Here is a 26,305-nt window from a genome sequence, read left to right as displayed (position 1 = left end):
CCTCTTATACGCTGCATATTAAAAAAAGAAAGAGATATATTTCACCCAAACTGAGAAAATTTATGTGCTTTTAACAAAAGCGCTACTTAGCAAAGCATTTCCTAGAAAAGCACTCCCAAATAGGTTCTAAATCTGTTATCTGCATAGACCATTGATCGACCTCTATATATGCATTATTTATGTCCTTTGAACTGAAAACTAAAATGATGAGTACACATAAGTATATTATATCATGAATTCATTTTACACATAAGTACATAACAAATTATAGTGGCCTGGCAAAGCATTGCTGAGTACCACCATAACTACAAGCTTCAACACAAGAATACAAAATCATTGAAGAAATTAAGAAAGACCCGGCTCGCAAAAATCACCTTCTGCACAAAGAATTACCTTGCAGAAGGACTGAATTCAGTAGTCCCATTCATAGAGTACACAATTGAATCTGTTGATTCAGTCACACGGCTATTGTTATTTGTTCGAGCTAACTCTGCTGCCAAACACTCATTTAGCCTTGTCACTACCTCACTCATGTTTGGCCTGCTGGTGGATACCTCGGACACACAATTCATTGCTAGTTCAACAGCCCTCCAGGCAGAGTTAACATCATAATCTTCACGTAACCTCGGATCAACAATGGTTTTAATATCCCCTCTAGAAAGCATGAAGCTAACCCATTGACTTATATGACTCCTCTCATGTGTTCTTGATATCACGGGGCGGCTAGTGATTATCTGCAAGAGAGCAACTCCAAAGCTATAAACATCACTTTTCTCATTCAGCCTGCTTGTTATGTAGTACCTGCAAGACAAACCATGTAACTCAATATTTGTACCAGTTGCAACTCAACAATCAATTGCATTAAGTTCTACCTTGCCTTTGATGTTTTTGTAAATTTTAGTTCTCAAATGAATGACAGAGAAAACTTACTCAGGGTCAAGGTATCCAGGGGTGCCAGCAACAACAGTGGACATATGTGTGCCTTCATCAGTTGGGAAAATTCTTGATAGGCCAAAATCAGATAATTTTGCTTGGAAATTTTCAGCTAACAAAATATTTGTTGTCTTCACATCTCTGTGGACTATAGGTGGCCTACAACCATTGTGCAGATACTCCAATCCTGCATTTCAAATCCACTCTTTTCTTATTGAACATAAAATAGGAGAGTATTGAGTAAATTTAATTTCCAAATTTCCACTCCCTAACCTTGTGCTGCATCCGTCGCTATCTGAAGTCTACCTTCCCAAGTCAAGATAATTGCATTGCTATCCTGACCTACACAAAAAAATGTGACCAATATCCAATTCATTTCTGTTTAATAGTTTGTTCAAACTTGGTGGAATTGGAATCCCAATTTTATGAGTTGACAACAACAAACTTCTATTAAAAAATAATAATAAAATTGAGAACCATACCTAAGAGATGTGTTTCCAAATTTCCATTGGCCATATACTCATAGATGAGTGCCATGTTGGTTCCTTCATTGCAATATCCAACAAGGCTAGTCAAGTTTCTATGATGAACTCTGATAAGAAGTTTGACCTGCAAATTAACCCATAAAGTCATATTCTGGTCCTATAAATTAATATAAGTGAGGTCATTATTTTGCATGAGCTTTACTACATGCCTCTGCTTGAAATTGTTGGTATCCTTGAACTGATGATGGAGAAAGCATCTTCACAGCTACTTGAGTATTATCTACCTTGCCATGGTAAACTATTCCAAATCCACCTTTCCCAAGAATTTTCTCAAAGTTGTTGGTCATCTTCAGAACCTCTGAGTATGTAAATTGTCGTTTCTTTGACTCCTCGAATGAATCATTTTGAGTGTTGGACTCTGCAACTACTGTTACAACTGTAGAAGCAGATCATCATCAGGAGTTTCATAAACATAGGAATACATTTTCTATGTTTACCTAAGAACATGTAATATGCATAACCAAATTTTCAATATATCTTGTGGTCATCAACGTTATAGTAGCTTTACCTTGTTGTTTTCTTCCTCTTTTAAGGCTCATGTATATAGCCACAGCTGCTACCAAGAGAATAGCAAACCCGCCAACTGATGCTATTATTGGAATGATTACATTGTTTTTCTTCTTATTGCATGAACTTTTTGCACACAGGTTTGCATTTTCTCCCACACTAGCATCAATAAGGTTGATGAATAGTCAGTCGTGGAATTTTAGCCAACAATATAATATTCAATGTGATATCGGTCCAATAAATTCTAATGATTTTAATACTTCTTCCCCATCAAAATAAAGAAGATTGAAATGGGAAAAAAGGGAAATACTATGGAAATATGTGATAATGGTTTTGGACAAAAACAGACCTTAAAGATAGTGAACCACTTGTCGATCTTTCAATAAGTTCAGATGGAACTGAACCATAGAGCTGGTTTCTTTCCAAGTTACTGCAGAGGAAGAGAAAATTTATGGACCCCTTTCTTTCTAACCAAGAAATTTGCAGTAACACTTTAAATCCAAATTACTTACAGGACCCTCAGATTTGGCAATTTAGACAGAAATTCAGGTACTGGTCCAGTTAAGCTATTGTTTGATAAATCCCTGAATCAAGCAATTAATATGCATACATTTAGTGCTGACTGTGATAAATATATATGATGACCAGATATAAATGGAATCCATATGTATCTTGCTAACTTGTTGAGCTTGAGATACTTACAAAGTTTCTAGCCTGACAAGACTGGATATATATGAAGTTATCTCCCCTGTCAATCCACTTGAGGACAGGTCCCTAATTGAAAGTTCAATAAATTTATTAAAGAAGCTGGAAAAGGATAGTTCTGAATTAGGCCCTCAAGAAAAAACCAAAAAAAAAAAAAAATCACAAACTTACAACGATATGATTCTAGGGGGACCATCGTAGGTACAGTTTAGACCTTCCCATACGTATGCTTGGGGAGCACATGGGTCTCCCTGCCAAATTTTATCCACTCCATATGTTGACTTTATGTTTGCAATAGCAGCCACTGTTATTTTCACAGGCATTCATATATTAGTCAATTTAATCAAGCATATGCTTGAATAATGAAGTAAAATGAGAGAGAAGATGTTGAAATGATTAATGTACCATCATCCCCATTAGTTTCTGGTTGTGAGAAATTCATCACTTCGTAGGCCTCCATAGCGTTGATGAATGGTGGGAGAGTTGAATCCTCAGCTTTCACAAGTGACAAAGTATAATTTCCTCCAGTTAAGGGTGAGGGGCTGAACACAGTGATAGTGGACAAGTACGACGGGACGAAAGGTCCATACCAATGCTCCCCATTGAGAGTGATATTGAATGATCTGGACTCGTTGACTTTAAGCTGCTGCAGTTCAGCAAAGTGCAGGTACACATAATATGCAGAAGTTGTATCTGGAGCAGTCCATCTGAGGTCCATGGAAGCACTAGCATCTGTTGGGGTACTGGCAGTACTCATTACTATAGGTGGTACTTGGTAGCTGTTGTGATCTGCTGCATCTACGGTAAGCGAGGTACTTAATTGTTCCCATTCGTTGAAGTTGAAAGGTACCCAGAGGCGATCAAAAACATCGTAGTCATACCTGAAGTAAAAGTGTTTGTTCAGTATCTGAGCAAATAGAATACATAAAAATTGTATAAAGTCAAATGGGCCGGAAATGCTTATTATGAGCTGCCAAGCCAATGAACCAAAACTTTTGGCCTAACCAAAACTGTATAAACCAGTACTGCTGCAGCAATGAATGTTAAAGCAGTTGATTGCATATAGCTAGGATGACTCACCTGTATGAACTATTGGTTGTTGCACCAATATTTACACGAAAGGAGAGTCCCAATGAACCAGATTTGGTCACATAAGTATCATTTTTCAAAGGCCTAAATTCCAATGCTGAAATGAATGGTGTTCCGGTGCCCTTGTTGACCAGACAGACATGTATGTAGTCTAATGTGGGAATATGAATGAGTTCTACGATGGTACTCGTGGTTACACCATCGGATGACACTGAATACCAGAAATTAGGTCCCAGGTGCAGATCAAACTTTGGTAACTGATTTAGGGAGTCATAATTCCCATACACGAAAGTTGCTCGGATCAAATATTTGGTGCCACTTGTAATGTTGACTGTGTAACAGTTCCTTGTCCCCTGAGGAAAGCTCCTGACATAACCTAATTGCTGTTGTAGGCCAGCTTTGTATTGAGGCTGTATGCTTTTACTCACACCAGTGTCTATGAATGATGCATCTGAAATATAGTAAATATTTGTACCTGGCTCAGAGTAGTTGGAATTTGCTGGTAGCCCACAGTCCAAGCTTATGAAGCCTGAGTGATCACAAAGACAGAGAGAGAGAGAGAGAGAGAGTACATTAGACACTGTGATCAAACAATCATCAAAATCAATATTTCAAGCTTTGGATAATTATGAATATGTACGTGATTGATCATTTTGTGCTTGAGCTACAAGTATAAGAGCAAAAACACCAAGCAATGCAACAAGGAGGTGTTTGCTTAGCATCTCCATCACTCTCAAAGTTTGTACTAGGAGAACAAATTAAGCTGCAAACATGTAGTAAATATATACTGCCAAAGTAGTAGAAAGAAAGCCAATGTTATTAGGGACTTGGTCAATTTTTGTGTCTGAAAAAGAATCTCTTGCAAGTTGACAATCCATGAGTATATATCAACTTGTAATATATATATATGCCAAAAAACATGAAATGTATTAGAGAGACGTGTACCTACTGTTTATTCTTTGTCTAAAACTAAGAAATTTCTTGCAACTACTTGGCTTGACATGCAATGATAATCCACATGCAGAATTGTTAATTAAATTCAATGCTCCTGTCGTGATTAGTACACGTACTTCATATGTTAACCTACAGATCCAGTTAGTATTTTATTGCCAAGTCAACACGCGCGTGAGTAGCAAGTCACATATATACAAGAGGGTTTACCTTGACTTGGACAATAACCATATGCATACACAAATAATTAGGGCGCCTTAAGTTAAGGTTCATGACTAGCTCTCATGATCACAACAAAAAGAAAACACGAAAATATGAATTAATGTAGTGGAAATTAATTTGTAGCGTTAGTGGTCAAGGAGTTACCACGTACACACCCGGGTGTGTGGTAAGTGTAAAAAACACACACACAAACACATTAACAACATGACATATATACAAAACTCGTTACATATTTAGAGTCTAAACTAAGAGTCATTCTCTCATGAGCACCTAGGTCGTCAAAACTTGGTCTGGACCCAAATATCATACGGCGATACATGATGTCCATTCTATATCAGAACGTTTATATACGACGATATATAATGTTCATCCTAAATGAGAATGTCTTAATGTATGTATAGAATGTGCACCATATATATATATATATATATATATCACCGTACATGGACATATGTTTGGTATATATTGAACATCATGTTTGGCCTTATAGTATTTGAGTTCGAATGACGTTCCTCACGACCCGAGTGCTCGTGCAAGAATTTCCGTCTAAACTAATACTTCACTTTAACAAAGGAGATCACCACACTAGGCGGGTATGACTAAGTCAATGGCTACCCAACTGGTAGGAAATGCACTTGTACCTTAGAAAAATAATAAAGACAAATCATTAGGATGTGTAAGAAGAATATTAAAGGTACATTACTTAAGATTATGTCAATCATATATATGTTCAATTAATTTAAAATTTGGGACATAGTCAAGTTTTAGAGATTGATTAGCCTTTTGATTCAATCAAGAGTGGAAGTTTTTGTATCATTTTAAAATGTGAATTTCTAGCAAAGATATGTGCACCAAAATTGGCTCTCCATATCACCGTGTATGTACAAATTAACTCAGAGTGTTGCTGGTGAGAAATTCTTACATACAATCATGTACAACATCTCTCTCACAGATCTGATATAATATAATTAGTACATAGGTGACAATTTTGAATGTGAAAAGGAGGTTCTATGCAAAAACTTTTGCATGCTGGCAGACTATCTTTCAGGTATTTGGGGCAATATAATGCTGGCCAGAATTTTGGTGGCCCATCCAATTAATGGAGCAAATATTTTTTACATGTTTTAGATTTATTTTCATTTTCCAATTTTATGAGGTTGTAATTTGAGTATATGAGGTAGGTGTGGTGAAGTCGTGAAGAGGCCAATCTGCCGTTATAAATCAAATCTGTAATATTCGTCAAAGTCTCAAGTCAATTGATGCCGTGTTCCCGCACTTTGAGGCAGCTGCCTAATAATTTCCTCGCTCACAATAATTAATTAATAATGTATAGTACCAATAAGAACAAACGAACATTCATTGACCAAAAAGGGGCCAAAGCAAAAGTCTTCGGTATGATTTTGCTCATTGTGTTATTATCACAAGTCAACTTCACTTTTTAAATTAACAAGCTAGTCCCATACCATTTCCAACAAAGAACAAAGACCAAAGACCCAGATCAACTAGTACATGTAAACTTCCATAATTTTGTAGTATGAGTAGTGTTATAGAATTATTTGAAAGTATAGCAAGATAGTTAAATTCCAATTAAAAGGGTGTACTTGTTTTTCTATCATTTATATTCTTAATTTTTCCTTTTCTCTTATGAAGATGGTTAGCTTCCTCGTAGACTTGTAAGTTGTAACCTTATTGAAAATTTGGCTATGTAAAGTGACTAATAAGTGAGCTTCCAAAGATTCCAAACCGTGTGAATTCAAAACATTGAATCATGCATACTGTACACGGCATGAATCATGCATATTGTACACGGCATCCACAATTGATGATTTGGAAAAGAAATATGTGATATAATTTTTTTTTTTTTTGTCCAGACATATGTACAATATATAATTGGCGTTCGTAATAACTAAGTACCACCAAAGTCAAGTCAATGCATTGTTGTCTTCTAGTTAACAAATAGGTAGCTTGGAGAATTCCTTGCTTTACTTTTGCCCTCTCAGCATATTAATATATTGGCTGTTGCAGGTCATGCAAATTTTGGTGAAATGCATATATGCCCTCTTTTAGTGAATTCATATTCTCTCATATACGTGTTTAATTAGTTGGACTTAATTTCAGGTTTAAAATTTTTTTTTTTTAATGGCCAAACTGTGAATTATATTAAGAAGATAATCTAGATTGTTTCTGCCCCCTTTACCTAATAAAATTGTTTCTTGTCCATTGTATGGAGTGGCTGAAGAAAATATTTTTCAAATCAACAGTTACATGATTTGTAGCCCCAATGTTAGTCAACCTAGTGATTGGCTCAAATTAAGTGATTGGCTTATACAAGGGAAGATGAATACTAAGAAGAAGAAGTAGAAATGTAGCTGTTTGTACAATGTTAATAAACTCATGAGGTGATGACTTGCACACAAAAATTTACTCATGAGGATATAACTTAATTGCACAAAAAAGTGACAAGTTAAAAGCTGATCATTGCTAGTTTCAGCGAAAGTGGTAACTTTTGAGCTATTGTCGATGTCATGCTCGATTGGTGTACACCGCCATTTAACTTTGACTAATTGGCTACTTAATATGTTTTAGTCCTGTATTGGATCAACATACAATTATAATCAACTGTTCCCATACAAAATTAGCCAATTAATCGGTCAAGTTAAATGGAAACAGGGGTCCAAAATTACAGAACTAGATAAAGAATGAAGACATCACAATCTTGGGAGCATCTTAATTAGGAGGAAGTTAACTTGCACACAAAACTTGACAAGTTAATAGCTCATTGTTACTTCCAGAGGTACTTATTCAGCATCGCCTTTTAAATTGTTCAGACCTCAACACCCAGCTTCAGTATATGGGTATAAGATCTCACCAATGTAGAATTTTGACTTATTGCCGCTCTATGCATATTCCATTAACATGTTTCTTGACGGGATCGATGTTGTGCATAATATATATTGAATTATAATTGTTATATAGTAACAATGAGTTAATTAGTCTAAAAAACTCAAAAATTCAAAAATGTATAAATACTTGATAATTGCACAAACTTGTATATTGGTTCTAGCTTTCAAGAAAAACAGCTATATGGCCTAGTTGTCCAACAACCAATGTAAGTAGTTCAAAAGTGACCGGACTAATTTTCGGACAGCCACTGTAGCACAAAACTGATTTCATCAACTTCTTCAAGATCTGTCAATAACCAGCTACGAGGTAAATTTCCATTACATTCCACCAAACTGTCCATCTTTAGTACTATAAAAGCTTTGAATCTTAACAGACTTTAAACAATGCCGCCAACATTTAGTGTGACTAAGGCCCCGTTTGGGTTGCGGTAGAGAACCCAAAAACTGTTATGGATGACAATTTTCAATCACCTACAGTAGTTTTGGTGTTTGGTAAAAAAATAAAAAACTGTTTTTTCTCACAATTCTCAACTCCCCACAGCAAAAACAGAAAGCAGGTTTCTAGGTGCTTTTGAAAACTGCAGTGACTCACAGCAACAATGAATATTTTATTTTACCCATAATACCCTCATTGATTTCTATAATTTTTATTTGTTTATTTTAAATTAAAAAATATGTCCATTATTAATTATATTTTATATTGTGATAATTAATTATGATATTTTATTTATACGATTACAATTATAATATACCTAAAAAATTAATAGGCATATTTATTTAATAATGTTGTTCTTAGAAAAATTAATGCTAATAAAAATTTGTGGTCAAAAATTTCAAAAACAACTAAAAAAACATTTTATTTTTACCAAACAAATAAGTGAAATGCACTTTCAGCATCATGTTCATTTTAGTAATTATATACAGTCACTACAGCTGACTTTACTTCACAACTGTTTTTTCGCACAGCAATACCAAACTGGCCCTAAATATCTCCACAACAGGGGAATATTCTTCTTCTCGACACATTAACTTCTCGTCTATCACTACAAGAATATTGTCAATAGATATCACCTATTTTATATCAGATTTGAATGTGACTGATATTATAAAACTTATAATATCAGATAATTTTTTAGCTGATTTCTAAACTCTATTAGATATCACATGGTTTTTTTCAACTGATATATAATATTTTCTTTTTTCTAAGAACTTATAAAGACATCAGTATAAATTGTTAACTGATATCTTAAAACAACACTTATAATTTTTTATCCTAACACTAATATGTAATGTATTTTTTCTGACTTAAATTTTTTTGTCCTACTCCCAAGTCCCAACACTTAGACATATACAGATATACTAAAAATTAAAAACCTAGGTCTATCTCTCAGCTCACTTCTCTCTCTCTCTCTCTCTCTCTCTCTCTCTCTCTCTCTCTCTCTCTCTCGCCGTCGCCTCCTCCTCCTGCCCCTTCTCCCTCTGGTCTCCGTCTCCTCCAACACCCAGCCAAGGACCCGATTCGAACCCTAAATGTGTCAAACCCATTTCCAGCGATCCATCGTTTCAGACTCGATCTCACTCTGAGTCTCTCAAAGCTCAGACACGCCCCCGCGTACGCCTCCCTAATCTGCTCGCTCGATCTACCCAGTCGCCAGTGGCGGCCATTGCCTTGGTCGCTCGTGAAGCATCACCCCTTCTCCGACTTTGGGTTGCGGCGTCGATTGGAGGTTCGAAAAGTATGTGGGTTTCCATTCTCTGTCTTCTAATTCTGTTAGTTTAGGTTTCTAAATTTCTTCAATTTAAAGGGATTTCTTAAAGTTAGGGTATATATTCCTTAAATTTCCGAGATCATGGGGCACGATTGAGGTTAGGGAAATTACTTCCTTCGGTTTTTCTTCAATTTGAAGGTTTTAATATTTATCAGTTCCATGAATTTCCCACGGAACTTTCTCTATTTTGCCCCCATATAGATCACTTGAGGAATATATAAATATATTACTGCTCAATTTCTCATTATTCCTTCATGATAACCATGGCTTTGGGTCGTAAATAGTGAAGGTTGTTTTGGAAGGTGATCATGGCTTTGGGTTCTGGCTGGGATGCTGAAAAGATGTGAGTGTATTTGCTTTCAATGGCTGACTTCGAAATAAGATATATAAATAATTTCTAGCTACTTCTTTCTTTTTTATTTTAATTCGTAATCTGTGTGTATTTGATTTGAGGGTTGTAGGCTTGATCTATATTTGCATGATTATATGGTGAAAAACAACATGCACCAGGCTGCTGCAATTTTTAAGAAGGAGGCTGATGTTTTTGACACTTCTGTTGGTTAGTACTTTGCAATTTTCAAGTAGTAATTGAAGTAAAATCTTGCTGTGTATAGGCGTATAGCTTGATGGTTTCTATCTCAATTTTGTTGGTTATATATATTGATGAGTACTATATATATAGGCGTATAGCTTGATGGTTTCTATCTCAATTGTTCCATATATCGAGTCAATTAAGAATTCTTTGTTGCTGAACTGAATGTATGTTATTAAATTATGCTTTTCCGTAAGTGAACTTTCTCTATTTTGCCCCCATATAGATCACTTGAGGAATATATAAATATATTACTGCTCAATTATTCCTTCATGATAACCATATGATACTTATGGGTCAACTTTATAGTTCTCCCCTAAGTTGATTGATTAGTACTGTTACCTATGTATTATTATAATTGTGAGGCTCTTTTTCTTTTCAGTCATTGATACAACCGAGGGATTCATACATGAATGGTGGTCTTTATTTTACGATGTATATGCCTTCCGTCAGTTGAAGCATCAAGATGAGGCCAAGGCAGAAGCATCTGTACCTAAGGTACCTGATAATTTGCTGAGAACTATTTTGAAGTACTTGTTTTGCCACGTTTTGGTTGTAAGATGGTGCATCCTATACAACTATTTTTCATTCAATTTTCAGGCTATGCCAATGAGAGAGAATGAACAACAAAAGAAACGTCCAAGAATGCCACCTTCACCAAACAACCAACAGAGGCCTCGAAAATGTCTTAAGGGTACTAACTCTAATAAGATGCTGGGGCAACCATCTGGAAATGTCAATAAATTGAATATCTCAAAGTTAGTTGCAACCCTTTCAAGGTATTCCTTAAAATGTTTTTGTAGCTCTGCATTATTTCAAAGACCAATGTCATTTAATTTGAACTCATTCATACAGGTCATTTGGATCCTCCAGACCCATGACCATGTGGTTACTAAGGCCTGTGTGATAGTGGTTTAATTTCTTATTTTTCATTTTTAATTAAATACTTGAAAGAAAATAGAGAAGGAAAGAAGATAACACAATGGTGGCTAGGAAATTTGCCTAAAATGCAGAGCAGTGTTTCCCTTTTGTTAACATTTTCCATTCCTGTGTCAACCATCGGCATCAACAACTTCCCAAGCATGCTCAACAGCAGGTTGTGAGAATATTGTCTAATCTATCAACTTATCAAGTCGCTCTAATAAGAACCCCAAATCGCTAGTTACATTGAAAATTTAAATATTCAGGTGCAGGACAACAGAAATGGCATTAGCTTGGGCAGGACTGTCACTGTGGATCCTATGCTTTATGGAATGCAAAATGCCATACTCTCAGTAACTGGAGCTCAGGGTGCAGGTTTGTTTATGTTGTTAGGATCACATTAGGAATTATAGTGCTCAGCGCTGTGAAATTGCACATATCAGATAATATACATGCTGTTATTACACTGAGAATTAAGGAGATAAAGTTAGAGGATTTTCATTGTTCTGTACAACACCTTGATTTCTTTCTACATGTATCTACTACCTCCTGCTATTTTTATCTGGCACCAAAGCTGCACACTCTGTCCTGAAGTAATTATTTGATCCTATAATTCAAGTTATTTAGTGATTTAATTATTTATTTTGTGATCCATTGAAAATGGATTTTATCCCAAGCTGTCTTTCCCTGTTTGCTTAAGATTAATAGTGTTTACAACAAGGAAAATCAAATAATCTTGAGGGTTGATGTTCTTGAGGCATTGCTAAGGTACAATTATATACCCTGTATTTGGTTTATTTTGTTCTCTCTAATGGGATATAATGTGTGTGAGGTTTTGGTTTCTCATGGCCTGACATGTATATAGGTTTGGCATAAGTCCAAAGTGTTTATTCTCAGACTATTTTCTTGATGGAGTGTTCGTTTTTATTAACGGATTAACATGACTTGTGTTAACCATGAAACTGGAGTGGTATGTTTCTAATTTAATTTCATATACATTCACTTGATTTTGTTGTGCAGTTGTTGCTGTGGTTTGCATTTTTTTCTCACTGCTGCTAGTGATTTGCACTTAAAATATTTGATTGGTTCTGACCCGTATACTCAATAACAGCAAAGAAGGGGCTGAAGGTAGCCATTAAGGTATGTTAACCTTTGAAATGTACACACCACACGCGGAGACACATGTGTGTCAGTATTAGTTGGTAGTGCATTACTGCAACCTTTAATGTTCTTTTTGTTGCTGCTTCTCTTCTTTTCATGGGTAATCTATGGAGTTGTCCTGTGAAGAATTAGAGGGCCTTATCACTTTTTTATGAAAGTGGCTTGTAGAAATTTAGGTTTTCATTAGATCAATGCTCTTTTGTATGTGTAATAACAAAGCAATTCTACTAACAGATTGATAGTTTTCCAAATTATTACTAAATCACAAGTGTAAGTGCTATATTAGATGTCATAAAAAACATGGCCCATGTCTCTGTTAACCTTGTGTGGTTTTGTCAATTAATCTATGATTTTGAATACTTGAACCAGCTGCATGGCCCAAGATTGTATTGCCTTTATGTTGTTCATACATTTGGATTGAATACTTGGAGTATGAAGTGTAATGCAATTGAATCTAATCTGATATGCCTTTTGTCCTTTTAAGTGGTTCATTAAGTAATGTATACGTACTGCCCAAATTTTTGACTAAGTTCAACTTGAAGAAACTGCATCTTTGTGCCCTTTTAATTAAGTTCAGGTTACCAATTGGTCCAAACTGCAGCTGGAGTAAAAAGGCAACCTTATTTATTCTTTATGCATGTTTAGTTGAAAATTGAGATGAATAAGGCATGCATGTAGTCAGTATATAGGACTTGTGAGATCAATGAATTTGTGGTTAAATTTGAGAATATATATTCCTTTGATGTTTTCAGTGGTCCAATCTGAAGATCAAGCGAAGCGGATACACACAAGATCAAATAGATGAGGTGCGGGTGGAATGGGGAGATTTGTGAACTTCAATTATCTTGAGACCGACAAGTTGGTAGGTGGTGTACGTTTGCCTTTTTTGTGGATAGAATTTGCTGTCGAGCATGTTCATATTTTGCAAAGCATGGAAGAAGATTGAAGATTGGTGCTTTTAATTAGAATACATGCTGCCATGCCAATATTTTGTAAATGGTGGCAAAAGTTAGAACTAGCTAGAGACATAGTGCTGATTTGCAGATTAATTAGCCTAGGTGCTGCCATGCTAATATTTTGTACATGTGGGCAGCTTTAATTTGGTATATTACAACTTGTGTTTTGGTTTTGTAAAGGTCTTCACAAGCATGTTTTGGTTATCTTATTAGATATTTGTACTGTAAACCTTTTGGGGCAGCTTTGAATATTGTTATTGGTAATTATTGAAATATATATATGGAATGAGAATGAAAGATTTTGTGTCTGCATAAATTTATGGCCATTTCAATTTACTGGCTCAAATTTATGTATTGATATCCTTTTTAAGTGAAAAAAAACTGATATATAATGTACATAACAACTGGTCTAAAGGATGTTTTGATATCAGTTTTGGACTAATAATTGATATTTTATAACGCTTTGATATCAGGTTCTTTCTCAGATCTGATATAAAAACAATATTTAGATATCAGAACCTATTTCATACCTGATATTGATATCAAGATTATATATATCAGATTCTACTATAGACCTGATATTGATACTATAATTTTATATCATATTCTACCTCAAACCTGATATTGATATCGAGTTATATGTCAGTATTAGTATCCAATACGATATCTATTGACCAATTCTGTTGGTACTTGGATTTTATAGATATCAGAAATAATATCAAATTGGATATCCATTTTGTATTTAGGATATCAGGTTGAAAAAGAAAAATGATATAATAAACAATGTTTACATATCAGTTTAAAACTGATATCTAAAATACCATACATTAGATATCACGACGCCCTATATCAGACGGCTACCCAAATAGATATCAGTCCACGACTGATATCTATCGACATTTTTCTTGTAGTGTTATATGACCTGAAATTCCTATAATTCATCAATAAATATTACCAGACTAAGTCCAAATTTATTAAATTATACAGCTGTATGTCCTATCGCAAATAATACCTTTAACATCAATTTGCTGATCAATAGGTTGATTGACTTTTTCTCGTAAAGATAGAGTGGTTGGATGACGACTCCAAAGTAAACCATCAATGAGAGCAGTGTAATCAATACTTAGAAGAAAAAGAAAAGAAAAAATGTCGAAAGACGTTTTTGGTCTCTGTACAATGACTGAGTCACACTTTAGGCCCTATGCGTAATTTCAATTTGCATTTTTCAAAGACCGTGATTCCATTTCATTAATGTGGTAATTAGGTCCAAACCGTCAAAATTGGCTCTAAAGTAAATAATTTTGACGGTTTGAACTTGATTGCGATATTAATAGAACCACAGTTCTTAAAAAATACAAATTGAAATGACGGAACCAAAGTGTGACTCTGCTATAGTACAATGACTAAAAATGTCTTTTAGGCAAGAAAAACAATCATTTTTCCACTGTTGGGAGTCGTACCCGAAGGAAAAAATCAATCCAATTAAAGAGTGCTACAGCGGATTTTGTTGCTTTGTGGTGTATTAAAAATTATTTATACTAAAGTCATGTTTACCTTTCTTAATTCACTCTTTTATTATCCAACATTAATTATGGCGTGATTAAAATTTTCAAATAATTTATTATTGGTCAAAGTTTTGCCTCAAAGTAATCGATTTGCATTTATTAATCCTTGTGATGTTAACTCTGCAAAATTCAAAGTTTGTAGTTATCATTCCTAAAACTTGTCAACATAGCTCAATGTCATCTTAGGCAAGCATGACACCAACCCTATTGGCAGATGTGAATCCTCTCGTGGGTTTTAGTTAAGGAATAAAATTTCGGGTTTCAAGGAAACTTCGATAAAAATTTCGATGAAAATTTTGACAAAAATTTCGAAAATTTTTAAATTTCGACAAAAATTTGACGAAAATTGTTATCAAAATACGAAAATTTTGAATGAAACTTTACCATATGTTTATTTATCATATTATCTACTAAATTGATAAAAAATATTGAAGAAACCAAATTATATAATAGGTTTCATGTGATATAGATGAATATAATGCACGTCGGAGACAAATACTATTAAATAAAATTAGTATATTATCAATACTCTATAATATGTATACTAAACCCTATATATTTTATAATCTATATTCTATATTGTTTAGGATATGGTATATGATATTAGGGTTTAAGCCCTTTAAGGTACTTTAAATTATTTTTTATATAGAAATATATTAGAGTTTACTAGTTTAGCGTTTAAAAATAACTAAACGAAACTCCAAAACGGCCAAACGAAACCCCAAACTATTTTTTTTCTTTACAATTAACCCAAAGGCCCCAAACCTCAATCAACCCTAAACCTATTAATTTTTTTCTCTTTTTTATTTTTTTTTCCTTTTTTTTTTATTTTTTTTCTTTCCTTCCTTTTCTTTTTTTTTTTTCTTTTTTTTTCTTCTTTTTCTTTCCTTCCTTTTCTTTTTTTTTTTTCTTCTTTTTCTTTCCTTTCCTTTCCCCCGAGGCTCCAGCACCTCCCCTGTTTTTTCTTCTTCATCCTCTCTCTCTCTCTGCATCTCCCCCCCTATCGCCCCCTGCCCTCGCCCCCTGCTGTCGCCCTGTCGCCCTGTGCCCTCGCCCCGTCGCCTCTCTCTCCCTCGATCTCCCCTTGCCGCCGCCCTGCCGCCACCCCCTCTTTCTCCCTCGATCTCCCCCCTGCTGCTCCTGCCACCGTTCCATTTTTCTCCAAAAACCCAGCCTTCCAAAACCCAAAACTAGATCTCAAATTCTCACCGCCGAAAATTTCGCCGAAATTTTGATAATTTCGACGAAATCATCCCGAAAATTTAACAAATATGGGTTTCGATTTTGACACCCCAAAAAATTGAAATTTTCTGCGAAATTTCGCCGAAAACTTCGAAATTTAACACCCTGGTTTTAGTACAACCACCCCAAAGCTATAAAGATCATCTTTTTCATTCAATCAATTTGTTATATAGTACCTTTTCTCGTTCAATCCAATAAATATAGTTTTTGAAACAAAAAAGAAATAAGAAATTTCCGCCGCCAGGAGTCGAACCTGGTATCAACAATTTCCAATTGGAGTGTGCTACAGCGGATTGCTTTGCTATGTTTCGGAAGAAAATAAATTTATAATTTAGTGTTAACTATTCTTCATAGTTAGCAAGATATATCACATTTATATATTATGGCAATTACAAGAAGTACTTTGATTTCCTTAAAAAAATTTATGTGCTTTTAACAAAAGCGCTACTGAGCAAAGCATTTTCTAGAGAAGCACTCCCAAACAGCCCTAAATCTGTTATCTGCATAGACCACTGACCTCTATATGCATTATTTATGTTCTTATGAACGGAAAACTAAAATGATGACTATGATATTATCTCATGAATTGATTTTACACCCAAGTACATAACAAATTATAGTGGCAAAGCATTGCTGAGTACCACCATAACTACAAGCTTCAACACAAGAATACAAGATGATGTAACAACTAGAAACACAAAATCATTAAAGAAATTAAGAAAGACCCGGCTCGCAAAAATCACCTTCTGCACAAAGAATTACCTTGCAGAAGGACTGAATTCAGTAGTCCCATTCATAGAGTACACAATTGAATCTGTTGATTCAGTCACACGGCTATTGTTATTTGTTCGAGCTAACTCTGCTGCCAAACACTCATTTAGCCTTGTCACTACCTCACTCATGTTTGGCCTGCTGGTGGATACCTCGGACACACAATCCATTGCTAGTTCAACAGCCCTCCAGGCAGAGTTAACATCATAATCTTCACGTAACCTCGGATCAACAATGGTTTTAATATCCCCTCTAGAAAGCATGAAGCTAACCCATTGACTTATATGACTCCTCTCATGTGTTCTTGATATCACGGGGCGGCTAGTGATTATCTGCAAGAGAGCAACTCCAAAGCTATAAACATCACTTTTCTCATTCAGCCTGCTTGTTATGTAGTACCTGCAAGACATCCCATGTAACTCAATATTTGTACCAGTTGCAACTCAACAATCAAGTATATATATGTTTTCTTCAACTTGCATTAAGTTCTACCTTGCCTTTGATGTTTTTGTAAATTTTAGTTCTCAAATGAATGACAGAGAAAACTTACTCAGGGTCAAGGTATCCAGGGGTGCCAGCAACAACAGTGGACATATGTGTGCCTTCATCAGTTGGGAAAATTCTTGATAGGCCAAAATCAGATAATTTTGCTTGGAAATTTTCAGCTAACAAAATATTTGTTGTCTTCACATCTCTGTGGACTATTGGTGGCCTACAACCATTGTGCAGATACTCCAATCCTGCATTTCAAATCCACTCCTTTCTTATTGAACATAAAATAGGAGAGTATTGAGTAAATTTAATTTCCAAGTTTCCACTCCCTAACCTTGTGCTGCATCCGTCGCTATCTGAAGCCTACCTTCCCAAGTCAAGACATTTGCATTGCTATCCTGACCTACACAAAAAAATGTGACCAATATCCAATTCATTTCTGTTTAATAGTTTGTTCAAACTTGGTGGAATTGGAAACCCAATTTTATGAGTTGACAAAAACAAACTTCTATTCAAAAAAAATAATAAAAAATTGAGAACCATACCTAAGAGATGTGTTTCCAAATTTCCATTGGCCATATATTCATAGATGAGTGCCATGTTGGTTCCTTCATTGCAATATCCAACAAGGCTAGTCAAGTTTCTATGATGAACTCTGATAAGAAGTTTGACCTGCAAATTAACCCATAAAGTCATATTCTGGTCCTATAAATTAATATAAGTGAGGTCATTATTTTGCATGAGCTTTACTACATGCCTCTGCTTGAAATTGTTGGTATCCTTGAACTGATGATGGAGAAAGCATCTTCACAGCTACTTGAGTATTATCTACCTTGCCATGGTAAACTATTCCAAATCCACCTTTCCCAAGAATTTTCTCAAAGTTGTTGGTCATCTTCAGAACCTCTGAGTATGTAAATTGTCGTTTCTTTGACTCCTCGAATGAATCATTTTGAGTGTTGGACTCTGCAACTACTGTTACAACTGTAGAAGCAGATCATCATCAGGAGTTTCATAAACATAGGAATACATTTTCTATGTTTACCTAAGAACATGTAATATGCATAACCAAATTTTCAACCTTGTGGTCATCAACGTTATAGTAGCTTTACCTTGTTGTTTTCTTCCTCTTTTAAGGCTCATGTATATAGCCACAGCTGCTACCAAGAGAATAGCAAACCCGCCAACTGATGCTATTATTGGAATGATTACATTGTTTTTCTTCTTATTGCATGAACTTTTTGCACACAGGTTTGCATTTTCTCCCACACTAGCATCAATAAGGTTGATGAATAGTCAGTCGTGGAATTTTAGCCAACAATATAATATTCAATGTGATATCGGTCCAATAAATTCTAATGATTTTAATACTTCTTCCCCATCAAAATAAAGAAGATTGAAATGGGAAAAAAGGGAAATACTATGGAAATATGTGATAATGGTTTTGGACAAAAACAGACCTTAAAGATAGTGAACCACTTGTCGATCTTTCAATAAGTTCAGATGGAACTGAACCATAGAGCTGGTTTCTTTCCAAGTTACTGCAGAGGAAGAGAAAATTTATGGACCCCTTTCTTTCTAACCAAGAAATTTGCAGTAACACTTTAAATCCAAATTACTTACAGGACCCTCAGATTTGGCAATTTAGACAGAAATTCAGGTACTGGTCCAGTTAAGCTATTGTTTGATAAATCCCTGAATCAAGCAATTAATATGCATACATTTAGTGCTGACTGTGATAAATATATATGATGACCAGATATAAATGGAATCCATATGTATCTTGCTAACTTGTTGAGCTTGAGATACTTACAAAGTTTCTAGCCTGACAAGACTGGATATATATGAAGTTATCTCCCCTGTCAATCCACTTGAGGACAGGTCCCTAATTGAAAGTTCAATAAATTTATTAAAGAAGCTGGAAAAGGATAGTTCTGAATTAGGCCCTCAAGAAAAAACCAAAAAAAAAAAAAAATCACAAACTTACAACGATATGATTCTAGGGGGACCATCGTAGGTACAGTTTAGACCTTCCCATACGTATGCTTGGGGAGCACATGGGTCTCCCTGCCAAATTTTATCCACTCCATATGTTGACTTTATGTTTGCAATAGCAGCCACTGTTATTTTCACAGGCATTCATATATTAGTCAATTTAATCAAGCATATGCTTGAATAATGAAGTAAAATGAGAGAGAAGATGTTGAAATGATTAATGTACCATCATCCCCATTAGTTTCTGGTTGTGAGAAATTCATCACTTCGTAGGCCTCCATAGCGTTGATGAATGGTGGGAGAGTTGAATCCTCAGCTTTCACAAGTGACAAAGTATAATTTCCTCCAGTTAAGGGTGAGGGGCTGAACACAGTGATAGTGGACAAGTACGACGGGACGAAAGGTCCATACCAATGCTCCCCATTGAGAGTGATATTGAATGATCTGGACTCGTTGACTTTAAGCTGCTGCAGTTCAGCAAAGTGCAGGTACACATAATATGCAGAAGTTGTATCTGGAGCAGTCCATCTGAGGTCCATGGAAGCACTAGCATCTGTTGGGGTACTGGCAGTACTCATTACTATAGGTGGTACTTGGTAGCTGTTGTGATCTGCTGCATCTACGGTAAGCGAGGTACTTAATTGTTCCCATTCGTTGAAGTTGAAAGGTACCCAGAGGCGATCAAAAACATCGTAGTCATACCTGAAGTAAAAGTGTTTGTTCAGTATCTGAGCAAATAGAATACATAAAAATTGTATAAAGTCAAATGGGCCGGAAATGCTTATTATGAGCTGCCAAGCCAATGAACCAAAACTTTTGGCCTAACCAAAACTGTATAAACCAGTACTGCTGCAGCAATGAATGTTAAAGCAGTTGATTGCATATAGCTAGGATGACTCACCTGTATGAACTATTGGTTGTTGCACCAATATTTACACGAAAGGAGAGTCCCAATGAACCAGATTTGGTCACATAAGTATCATTTTTCAAAGGCCTAAATTCCAATGCTGAAATGAATGGTGTTCCGGTGCCCTTGTTGACCAGACAGACATGTATGTAGTCTAATGTGGGAATATGAATGAGTTCTACGATGGTACTCGTGGTTACACCATCGGATGACACTGAATACCAGAAATTAGGTCCCAGGTGCAGATCAAACTTTGGTAACTGATTTAGGGAGTCATAATTCCCATACACGAAAGTTGCTCGGATCAAATATTTGGTGCCACTTGTAATGTTGACTGTGTAACAGTTCCTTGTCCCCTGAGGAAAGCTCCTGACATAACCTAATTGCTGTTGTAGGCCAGCTTTGTATTGAGGCTGTATGCTTTTACTCACACCAGTGTCTATGAATGATGCATCTGAAATATAGTAAATATTTGTACCTGGCTCAGAGTAGTTGGAATTTGCTGGTAGCCCACAGTCCAAGCTTATGAAGCCTGAGTGATCACAAAGACAGAGAGAGAGAGAGAGAGAGAGTACATTAGACACTGTGATCAAACAATCATCAAAATCAATATTTCAAGCTTTGGATAATTATGAATATGTACGTGATTGATCATTTTGTGCTTGAGCTACAAGTATAAGAGCAAAAACACCAAGCAATGCAACAAGGAGGTGTTTGCTTAGCATCTCCATCACTCTCAAAGTTTGTACTAGGAGAACAAATTAAGCTGCAAACATGTAGTAAATATATACTGCCAAAGTAGTAGAAAGAAAGCCAATGTTATTAGGGACTTGGTCAATTTTTGTGTCTGAAAAAGAATCTCTTGCAAGTTGACAATCCATGAGTATATATCAACTTGTAATATATATATATGCCAAAAAACATGAAATGTATTAGAGAGACGTGTACCTACTGTTTATTCTTTGTCTAAAACTAAGAAATTTCTTGCAACTACTTGGCTTGACATGCAATGATAATCCACATGCAGAATTGTTAATTAAATTCAATGCTCCTGTCGTGATTAGTACACGTACTTCATATGTTAACCTACAGATCCAGTTAGTATTTTATTGCCAAGTCAACACGCGCGTGAGTAGCAAGTCACATATATACAAGAGGGTTTACCTTGACTTGGACAATAACCATATGCATACACAAATAATTAGGGCGCCTTAAGTTAAGGTTCATGACTAGCTCTCATGATCACAACAAAAAGAAAACACGAAAATATGAATTAATGTAGTGGAAATTAATTTGTAGCGTTAGTGGTCAAGGAGTTACCACGTACACACCCGGGTGTGTGGTAAGTGTAAAAAACACACACACAAACACATTAACAACATGACATATATACAAAACTCGTTACATATTTAGAGTCTAAACTAAGAGTCATTCTCTCATGAGCACCTAGGTCGTCAAAACTTGGTCTGGACCCAAATATCATACGGCGATACATGATGTCCATTCTATATCAGAACGTTTATATACGACGATATATAATGTTCATCCTAAATGAGAATGTCTTAATGTATGTATAGAATGTGCACCATATATATATATATATATATATATCACCGTACATGGACATATGTTTGGTATATATTGAACATCATGTTTGGCCTTATAGTATTTGAGTTCGAATGACGTTCCTCACGACCCGAGTGCTCGTGCAAGAATTTCCGTCTAAACTAATACTTCACTTTAACAAAGGAGATCACCACACTAGGCGGGTATGACTAAGTCAATGGCTACCCAACTGGTAGGAAATGCACTTGTACCTTAGAAAAATAATAAAGACAAATCATTAGGATGTGTAAGAAGAATATTAAAGGTACATTACTTAAGATTATGTCAATCATATATATGTTCAATTAATTTAAAATTTGGGACATAGTCAAGTTTTAGAGATTGATTAGCCTTTTGATTCAATCAAGAGTGGAAGTTTTTGTATCATTTTAAAATGTGAATTTCTAGCAAAGATATGTGCACCAAAATTGGCTCTCCATATCACCGTGTATGTACAAATTAACTCAGAGTGTTGCTGGTGAGAAATTCTTACATACAATCATGTACAACATCTCTCTCACAGATCTGATATAATATAATTAGTACATAGGTGACAATTTTGAATGTGAAAAGGAGGTTCTATGCAAAAACTTTTGCATGCTGGCAGACTATCTTTCAGGTATTTGGGGCAATATAATGCTGGCCAGAATTTTGGTGGCCCATCCAATTAATGGAGCAAATATTTTTTACATGTTTTAGTTTTATTTTCATTTTCCAATTTTATGAGGTTGTAATTTGAGTATATGAGGTAGGTGTGGTGAAGTCGTGAAGAGGCCAATCTGCCGTTATAAATCAAATCTGTAATATTCGTCAAAGTCTCAAGTCAATTGATGCCGTGTTCCCGCACTTTGAGGCAGCTGCCTAATAATTTCCTCGCTCACAATAATTAATTAATAATGTATAGTACCAATAAGAACAAACGAACATTCATTGACCAAAAAGGGGCCAAAGCAAAAGTCTTCGGTATGATTTTGCTCATTGTGTTATTATCACAAGTCAACTTCACTTTTTAAATTAACAAGCTAGTCCCATACCATTTCCAACAAAGAACAAAGACCAAAGACCCAGATCAACTAGTACATGTAAACTTCCATAATTTTGTAGTATGAGTAGTGTTATAGAATTATTTGAAAGTATAGCAAGATAGTTAAATTCCAATTAAAAGGGTGTACTTGTTTTTCTATCATTTATATTCTTAATTTTTCCTTTTCTCTTATGAAGATGGTTAGCTTCCTCGTAGACTTGTAAGTTGTAACCTTATTGAAAATTTGGCTATGTAAAGTGACTAATAAGTGAGCTTCCAAAGATTCCAAACCGTGTGAATTCAAAACATTGAATCATGCATACTGTACACGGCATGAATCATGCATATTGTACACGGCATCCACAATTGATGATTTGGAAAAGAAATATGTGATATAATTTTTTTTTTTTTTGTCCAGACATATGTACAATATATAATTGGCGTTCGTAATAACTAAGTACCACCAAAGTCAAGTCAATGCATTGTTGTCTTCTAGTTAACAAATAGGTAGCTTGGAGAATTCCTTGCTTTACTTTTGCCCTCTCAGCATATTAATATATTGGCTGTTGCAGGTCATGCAAATTTTGGTGAAATGCATATATGCCCTCTTTTAGTGAATTCATATTCTCTCATATACGTGTTTAATTAGTTGGACTTAATTTCAGGTTTAAAATTTTTTTTTTTTAATGGCCAAACTGTGAATTATATTAAGAAGATAATCTAGATTGTTTCTGCCCCCTTTACCTAATAAAATTGTTTCTTGTCCATTGTATGGAGTGGCTGAAGAAAATATTTTTCAAATCAACAGTTACATGATTTGTAGCCCCAATGTTAGTCAACCTAGTGATTGGCTCAAATTAAGTGATTGGCTTATACAAGGGAAGATGAATACTAAGAAGAAGAAGTAGAAATGTAGCTGTTTGTACAATGTTAATAAACTCATGAGGTGATGACTTGCACACAAAAATTTACTCATGAGGATATAACTTAATTGCACAAAAAAGTGACAAGTTAAAAGCTGATCATTGCTAGTTTCAGCGAAAGTGGTAACTTTTGAGCTATTGTCGATGTCATGCTCGATTGGTGTACACCGCCATTTAACTTTGACTAATTGGCTACTTAATATGTTTTAGTCCTGTATTGGATCAACATACAATTATAATCAACTGTTCCCATACAAAATTAGCCAATTAATCGGTCAAGTTAAATGGAAACAGGGGTCCAAAATTACAGAACTAGATAAAGAATGAAGACATCACAATCTTGGGAGCATCTTAATTAGGAGGAAGTTAACTTGCACACAAAACTTGACAAGTTAATAGCTCATTGTTACTTCCAGAGGTACTTATTCAGCATCGCCTTTTAAATTGTTCAGACCTCAACACCCAGCTTCAGTATATGGGTATAAGATCTCACCAATGTAGAATTTTGACTTATTGCCGCTCTATGCATATTCCATTAACATGTTTCTTGACGGGATCGATGTTGTGCATAATATATATTGAATTATAATTGTTATATAGTAACAATGAGTTAATTAGTCTAAAAAACTCAAAAATTCAAAAATGTATAAATACTTGATAATTGCACAAACTTGTATATTGGTTCTAGCTTTCAAGAAAAACAGCTATATGGCCTAGTTGTCCAACAACCAATGTAAGTAGTTCAAAAGTGACCGGACTAATTTTCGGACAGCCACTGTAGCACAAAACTGATTTCATCAACTTCTTCAAGATCTGTCAATAACCAGCTACGAGGTAAATTTCCATTACATTCCACCAAACTGTCCATCTTTAGTACTATAAAAGCTTTGAATCTTAACAGACTTTAAACAATGCCGCCAACATTTAGTGTGACTAAATATCTCCACAGCAGGGGAATATTTTTCTTCTCGACACATTAACTTCTCGTCTATGACCTGAAATTCCCATAATTCATCAATAAATATTACCAGACTAAGTCCAAATTTATTAAATTATACAGCTGTATGTCCTATCGCAAATAATACCTTTAACATCAATTTGCTGATCGATAGGTTGACTGACTTTTTCTCGTAAAGATAGAGTGGTTGGATGACGACTCCAAAGTAAACCATCAATAAGAGCAGTGTAATCATCAGAGCCGGCCCTGACGGCAGGCGAGCTGGGCGACCGCCTAGGGCCCACCCACCCAAAGGGCCTCCTACTTCTAAGTTAACTTCTTTAAAATAAAAAAAAATAAAAAAAAAAAAAAAAAAAAAGTAGTTTTTCATGTTTTGTGTTTGTTTATATATATATATATATATATATATTTTTTTTTAATATTATGGTGAACTACTTTAATGTGGCTGATTGCTTTACAATGACTTACATGTGTGAGAATCCTAATACATATTATTAGTAATTACCTTGTTATGCAGCTAATAGTATGAGAATACTAATGCATTAATAAATAATTAAATTTGAAATATAAACAGAGATTTAGTTGCTTTATACTTTGTCTCCTTTATTAATATCGAGGAGTAAGAAAACTCTCAAATTTGGTAACAAAGGTTTGTTAGCAGAGAATTTGGAATATAGATTGTCAAGAAGCTTGCTACTTGCAGCTTAAAGCTTGCTACATATATTAGTTATCTTCAAAACTGACTCCAACTTTTGTGTACTTAACGATTCTCAATTAATGTAAATCAGTTCTATTTTTTAATTTCTCTTACTAAATTGATAGTTATCAAGTTAGAAATTGCTTATTGATTTTTTGGTCAATTAATTTTAGTTATTGAATGGGCAAAAGGCCTCAACTTTTTTTATCGCTTAGGGCCACCTAAATACTCGGACCGGCCCTGAACTTAGAAGAAAAAGAAAAGAAAAAATGTCGAAAGACGTTTTTGGTCTCTGTACTATGACTGAGTCACACTTTAGTCCCTGTGCGTAATTTCAATTTGCATTTTTCAAAGACCGTGATTCCATTAATGTCGTAATTAGGTCTAAACCATCAAAATTGGCTCTGAAGTAAATAATTTTGACGGTTTGAACCTGATTGCGATATTAATAGAACCACAGTCCTTTAAAAATGTAAATTGAAATGACGGGGACCAAAGTGCGACTCTGCTATAGTACAATGACCAAAAACGTCTTTTGGCTAAGAAAAAAAAATCATGTTTCCGCTGTTGGGAGTCGTACCCGAAGGAAAAACTCAATCCAATTAAGAGTGCTACAGCGGATTTTGTTGCTTTGTGGTGTATTAAAAATTATTTATACTAAATTCATGTTTACCTTTCTTAATTCACTCTTTATTATCCCACATTATGGCGTGATTAAAATTTTCAAATAATTTATTATTGGTCGAAGTTTTGCCTCAAAGTAATCGATTTGCATTTATTAATCCTTGTGATGTTAACTCTGCAAAATTCAAAGTTTGTAGTTATCATTCCTAAAACTTGTCAACATAGCTCAATGTCATCTTAGGCAAGCA

The 26,305-nt window shown here is 35.0% G+C and overlaps 3 protein-coding genes across 5 annotated transcripts; 1 reads left to right on the top strand and 2 right to left on the bottom strand.

Annotated features, from left to right (window-relative positions):
• Positions 1-253: 253 nt before the first annotated feature.
• LOC147287369 (LRR receptor-like serine/threonine-protein kinase IOS1) lies at positions 254-4,522 on the bottom strand. Its single transcript, XM_086242604.1, has 13 exons — positions 4,420-4,522; positions 3,771-4,308; positions 3,096-3,571; positions 2,862-2,994; positions 2,688-2,759; positions 2,498-2,569; positions 2,335-2,415; positions 1,987-2,144; positions 1,628-1,854; positions 1,416-1,542; positions 1,207-1,275; positions 931-1,120; positions 254-801 (listed from the first exon to the last, which is right to left on the bottom strand). The coding sequence occupies exons 1-13, from the start codon at positions 4,505-4,507 to the stop codon at positions 390-392; spliced, it is 2,643 nt and encodes an 880-aa protein (XP_086098730.1). The 5' UTR covers positions 4,508-4,522; the 3' UTR covers positions 254-389.
• Positions 4,523-9,266: 4,744 nt separating this feature from the next.
• LOC147287368 (uncharacterized) lies at positions 9,267-13,488 on the top strand. 3 transcript variants are annotated; one of them, XM_086241874.1, is made up of 8 exons: positions 9,267-9,591; positions 9,927-9,967; positions 10,086-10,183; positions 10,599-10,714; positions 10,817-11,312; positions 11,404-11,512; positions 12,158-12,277; positions 13,051-13,488. In XM_086241874.1, exons 2-5 carry the CDS (start codon positions 9,933-9,935, stop codon positions 11,132-11,134), a joined length of 567 nt encoding a protein of 188 aa, XP_086098000.1. In that variant the 5' UTR covers positions 9,267-9,591; positions 9,927-9,932; the 3' UTR covers positions 11,135-11,312; positions 11,404-11,512; positions 12,158-12,277; positions 13,051-13,488. The 3 variants fall into 3 exon arrangements, with proteins under 3 accessions (XP_086098000.1, XP_086097999.1, XP_086097997.1); XM_086241873.1 differs by having other exon boundaries at positions 9,268-9,591; positions 9,914-9,967; XM_086241871.1 differs by having other exon boundaries at positions 9,271-9,591; positions 9,909-9,967.
• A 3,198-nt stretch (positions 13,489-16,686) lies between these two features.
• LOC147287367 (LRR receptor-like serine/threonine-protein kinase IOS1) lies at positions 16,687-20,972 on the bottom strand. Its single transcript, XM_086242073.1, has 13 exons — positions 20,870-20,972; positions 20,221-20,758; positions 19,546-20,021; positions 19,312-19,444; positions 19,138-19,209; positions 18,948-19,019; positions 18,785-18,865; positions 18,437-18,594; positions 18,082-18,308; positions 17,870-17,996; positions 17,659-17,727; positions 17,383-17,572; positions 16,687-17,231 (listed from the first exon to the last, which is right to left on the bottom strand). The coding sequence occupies exons 1-13, from the start codon at positions 20,955-20,957 to the stop codon at positions 16,820-16,822; spliced, it is 2,643 nt and encodes an 880-aa protein (XP_086098199.1). The 5' UTR covers positions 20,958-20,972; the 3' UTR covers positions 16,687-16,819.
• Between the last annotated feature and the right edge of the window lie 5,333 nt (positions 20,973-26,305).

Source organism: Dryas octopetala, chromosome 4, assembly GCF_963921425.1.
Source record: "Dryas octopetala chromosome 4, drDryOcto1.1, whole genome shotgun sequence".
NCBI classification, from domain to species: Eukaryota; Viridiplantae; Streptophyta; class Magnoliopsida; order Rosales; family Rosaceae; genus Dryas; species Dryas octopetala.
Note: the sequence above shows the minus strand (reverse complement) of the source record. Positions and strands in the feature narration are given on the sequence as shown.

Bases quoted from the DNA above. Each gene is read 5' to 3' on its own strand.
- LOC147287369 (XM_086242604.1), bottom strand. From the start codon at position 4,507: ATGGAGATGCTAAGCAAACACCTCCTTGTTGCATTGCTTGGTGTTTTT. The intron at 2,570-2,687 runs GTAAGTATCTCA...TGCTTGATTCAG, and splicing joins CTTGTCAGGCTAGAAACTTT to GGATTTATCAAACAATAGCT. The intron at 1,121-1,206 runs GTTAGGGAGTGG...TTTGAAATGCAG, and splicing joins AGCGACGGATGCAGCACAAG to GATTGGAGTATCTGCACAAT.
- LOC147287368 (XM_086241874.1), top strand. From the start codon at position 9,933: ATGGCTTTGGGTTCTGGCTGGGATGCTGAAAAGAT. The intron at 10,184-10,598 runs GTTAGTACTTTG...TTTTCTTTTCAG, and splicing joins TGTTTTTGACACTTCTGTTG to TCATTGATACAACCGAGGGA. The intron at 10,715-10,816 runs GTACCTGATAAT...TTCAATTTTCAG, and splicing joins CAGAAGCATCTGTACCTAAG to GCTATGCCAATGAGAGAGAA.
- LOC147287367 (XM_086242073.1), bottom strand. From the start codon at position 20,957: ATGGAGATGCTAAGCAAACACCTCCTTGTTGCATTGCTTGGTGTTTTT. The intron at 18,866-18,947 runs GTAAGTAATTTG...CTTCCTCTGCAG, and splicing joins TTGCCAAATCTGAGGGTCCT to TAACTTGGAAAGAAACCAGC. The intron at 17,232-17,382 runs GTAAGTTTTCTC...GATGTCTTGCAG, and splicing joins CCTGGATACCTTGACCCTGA to GTACTACATAACAAGCAGGC.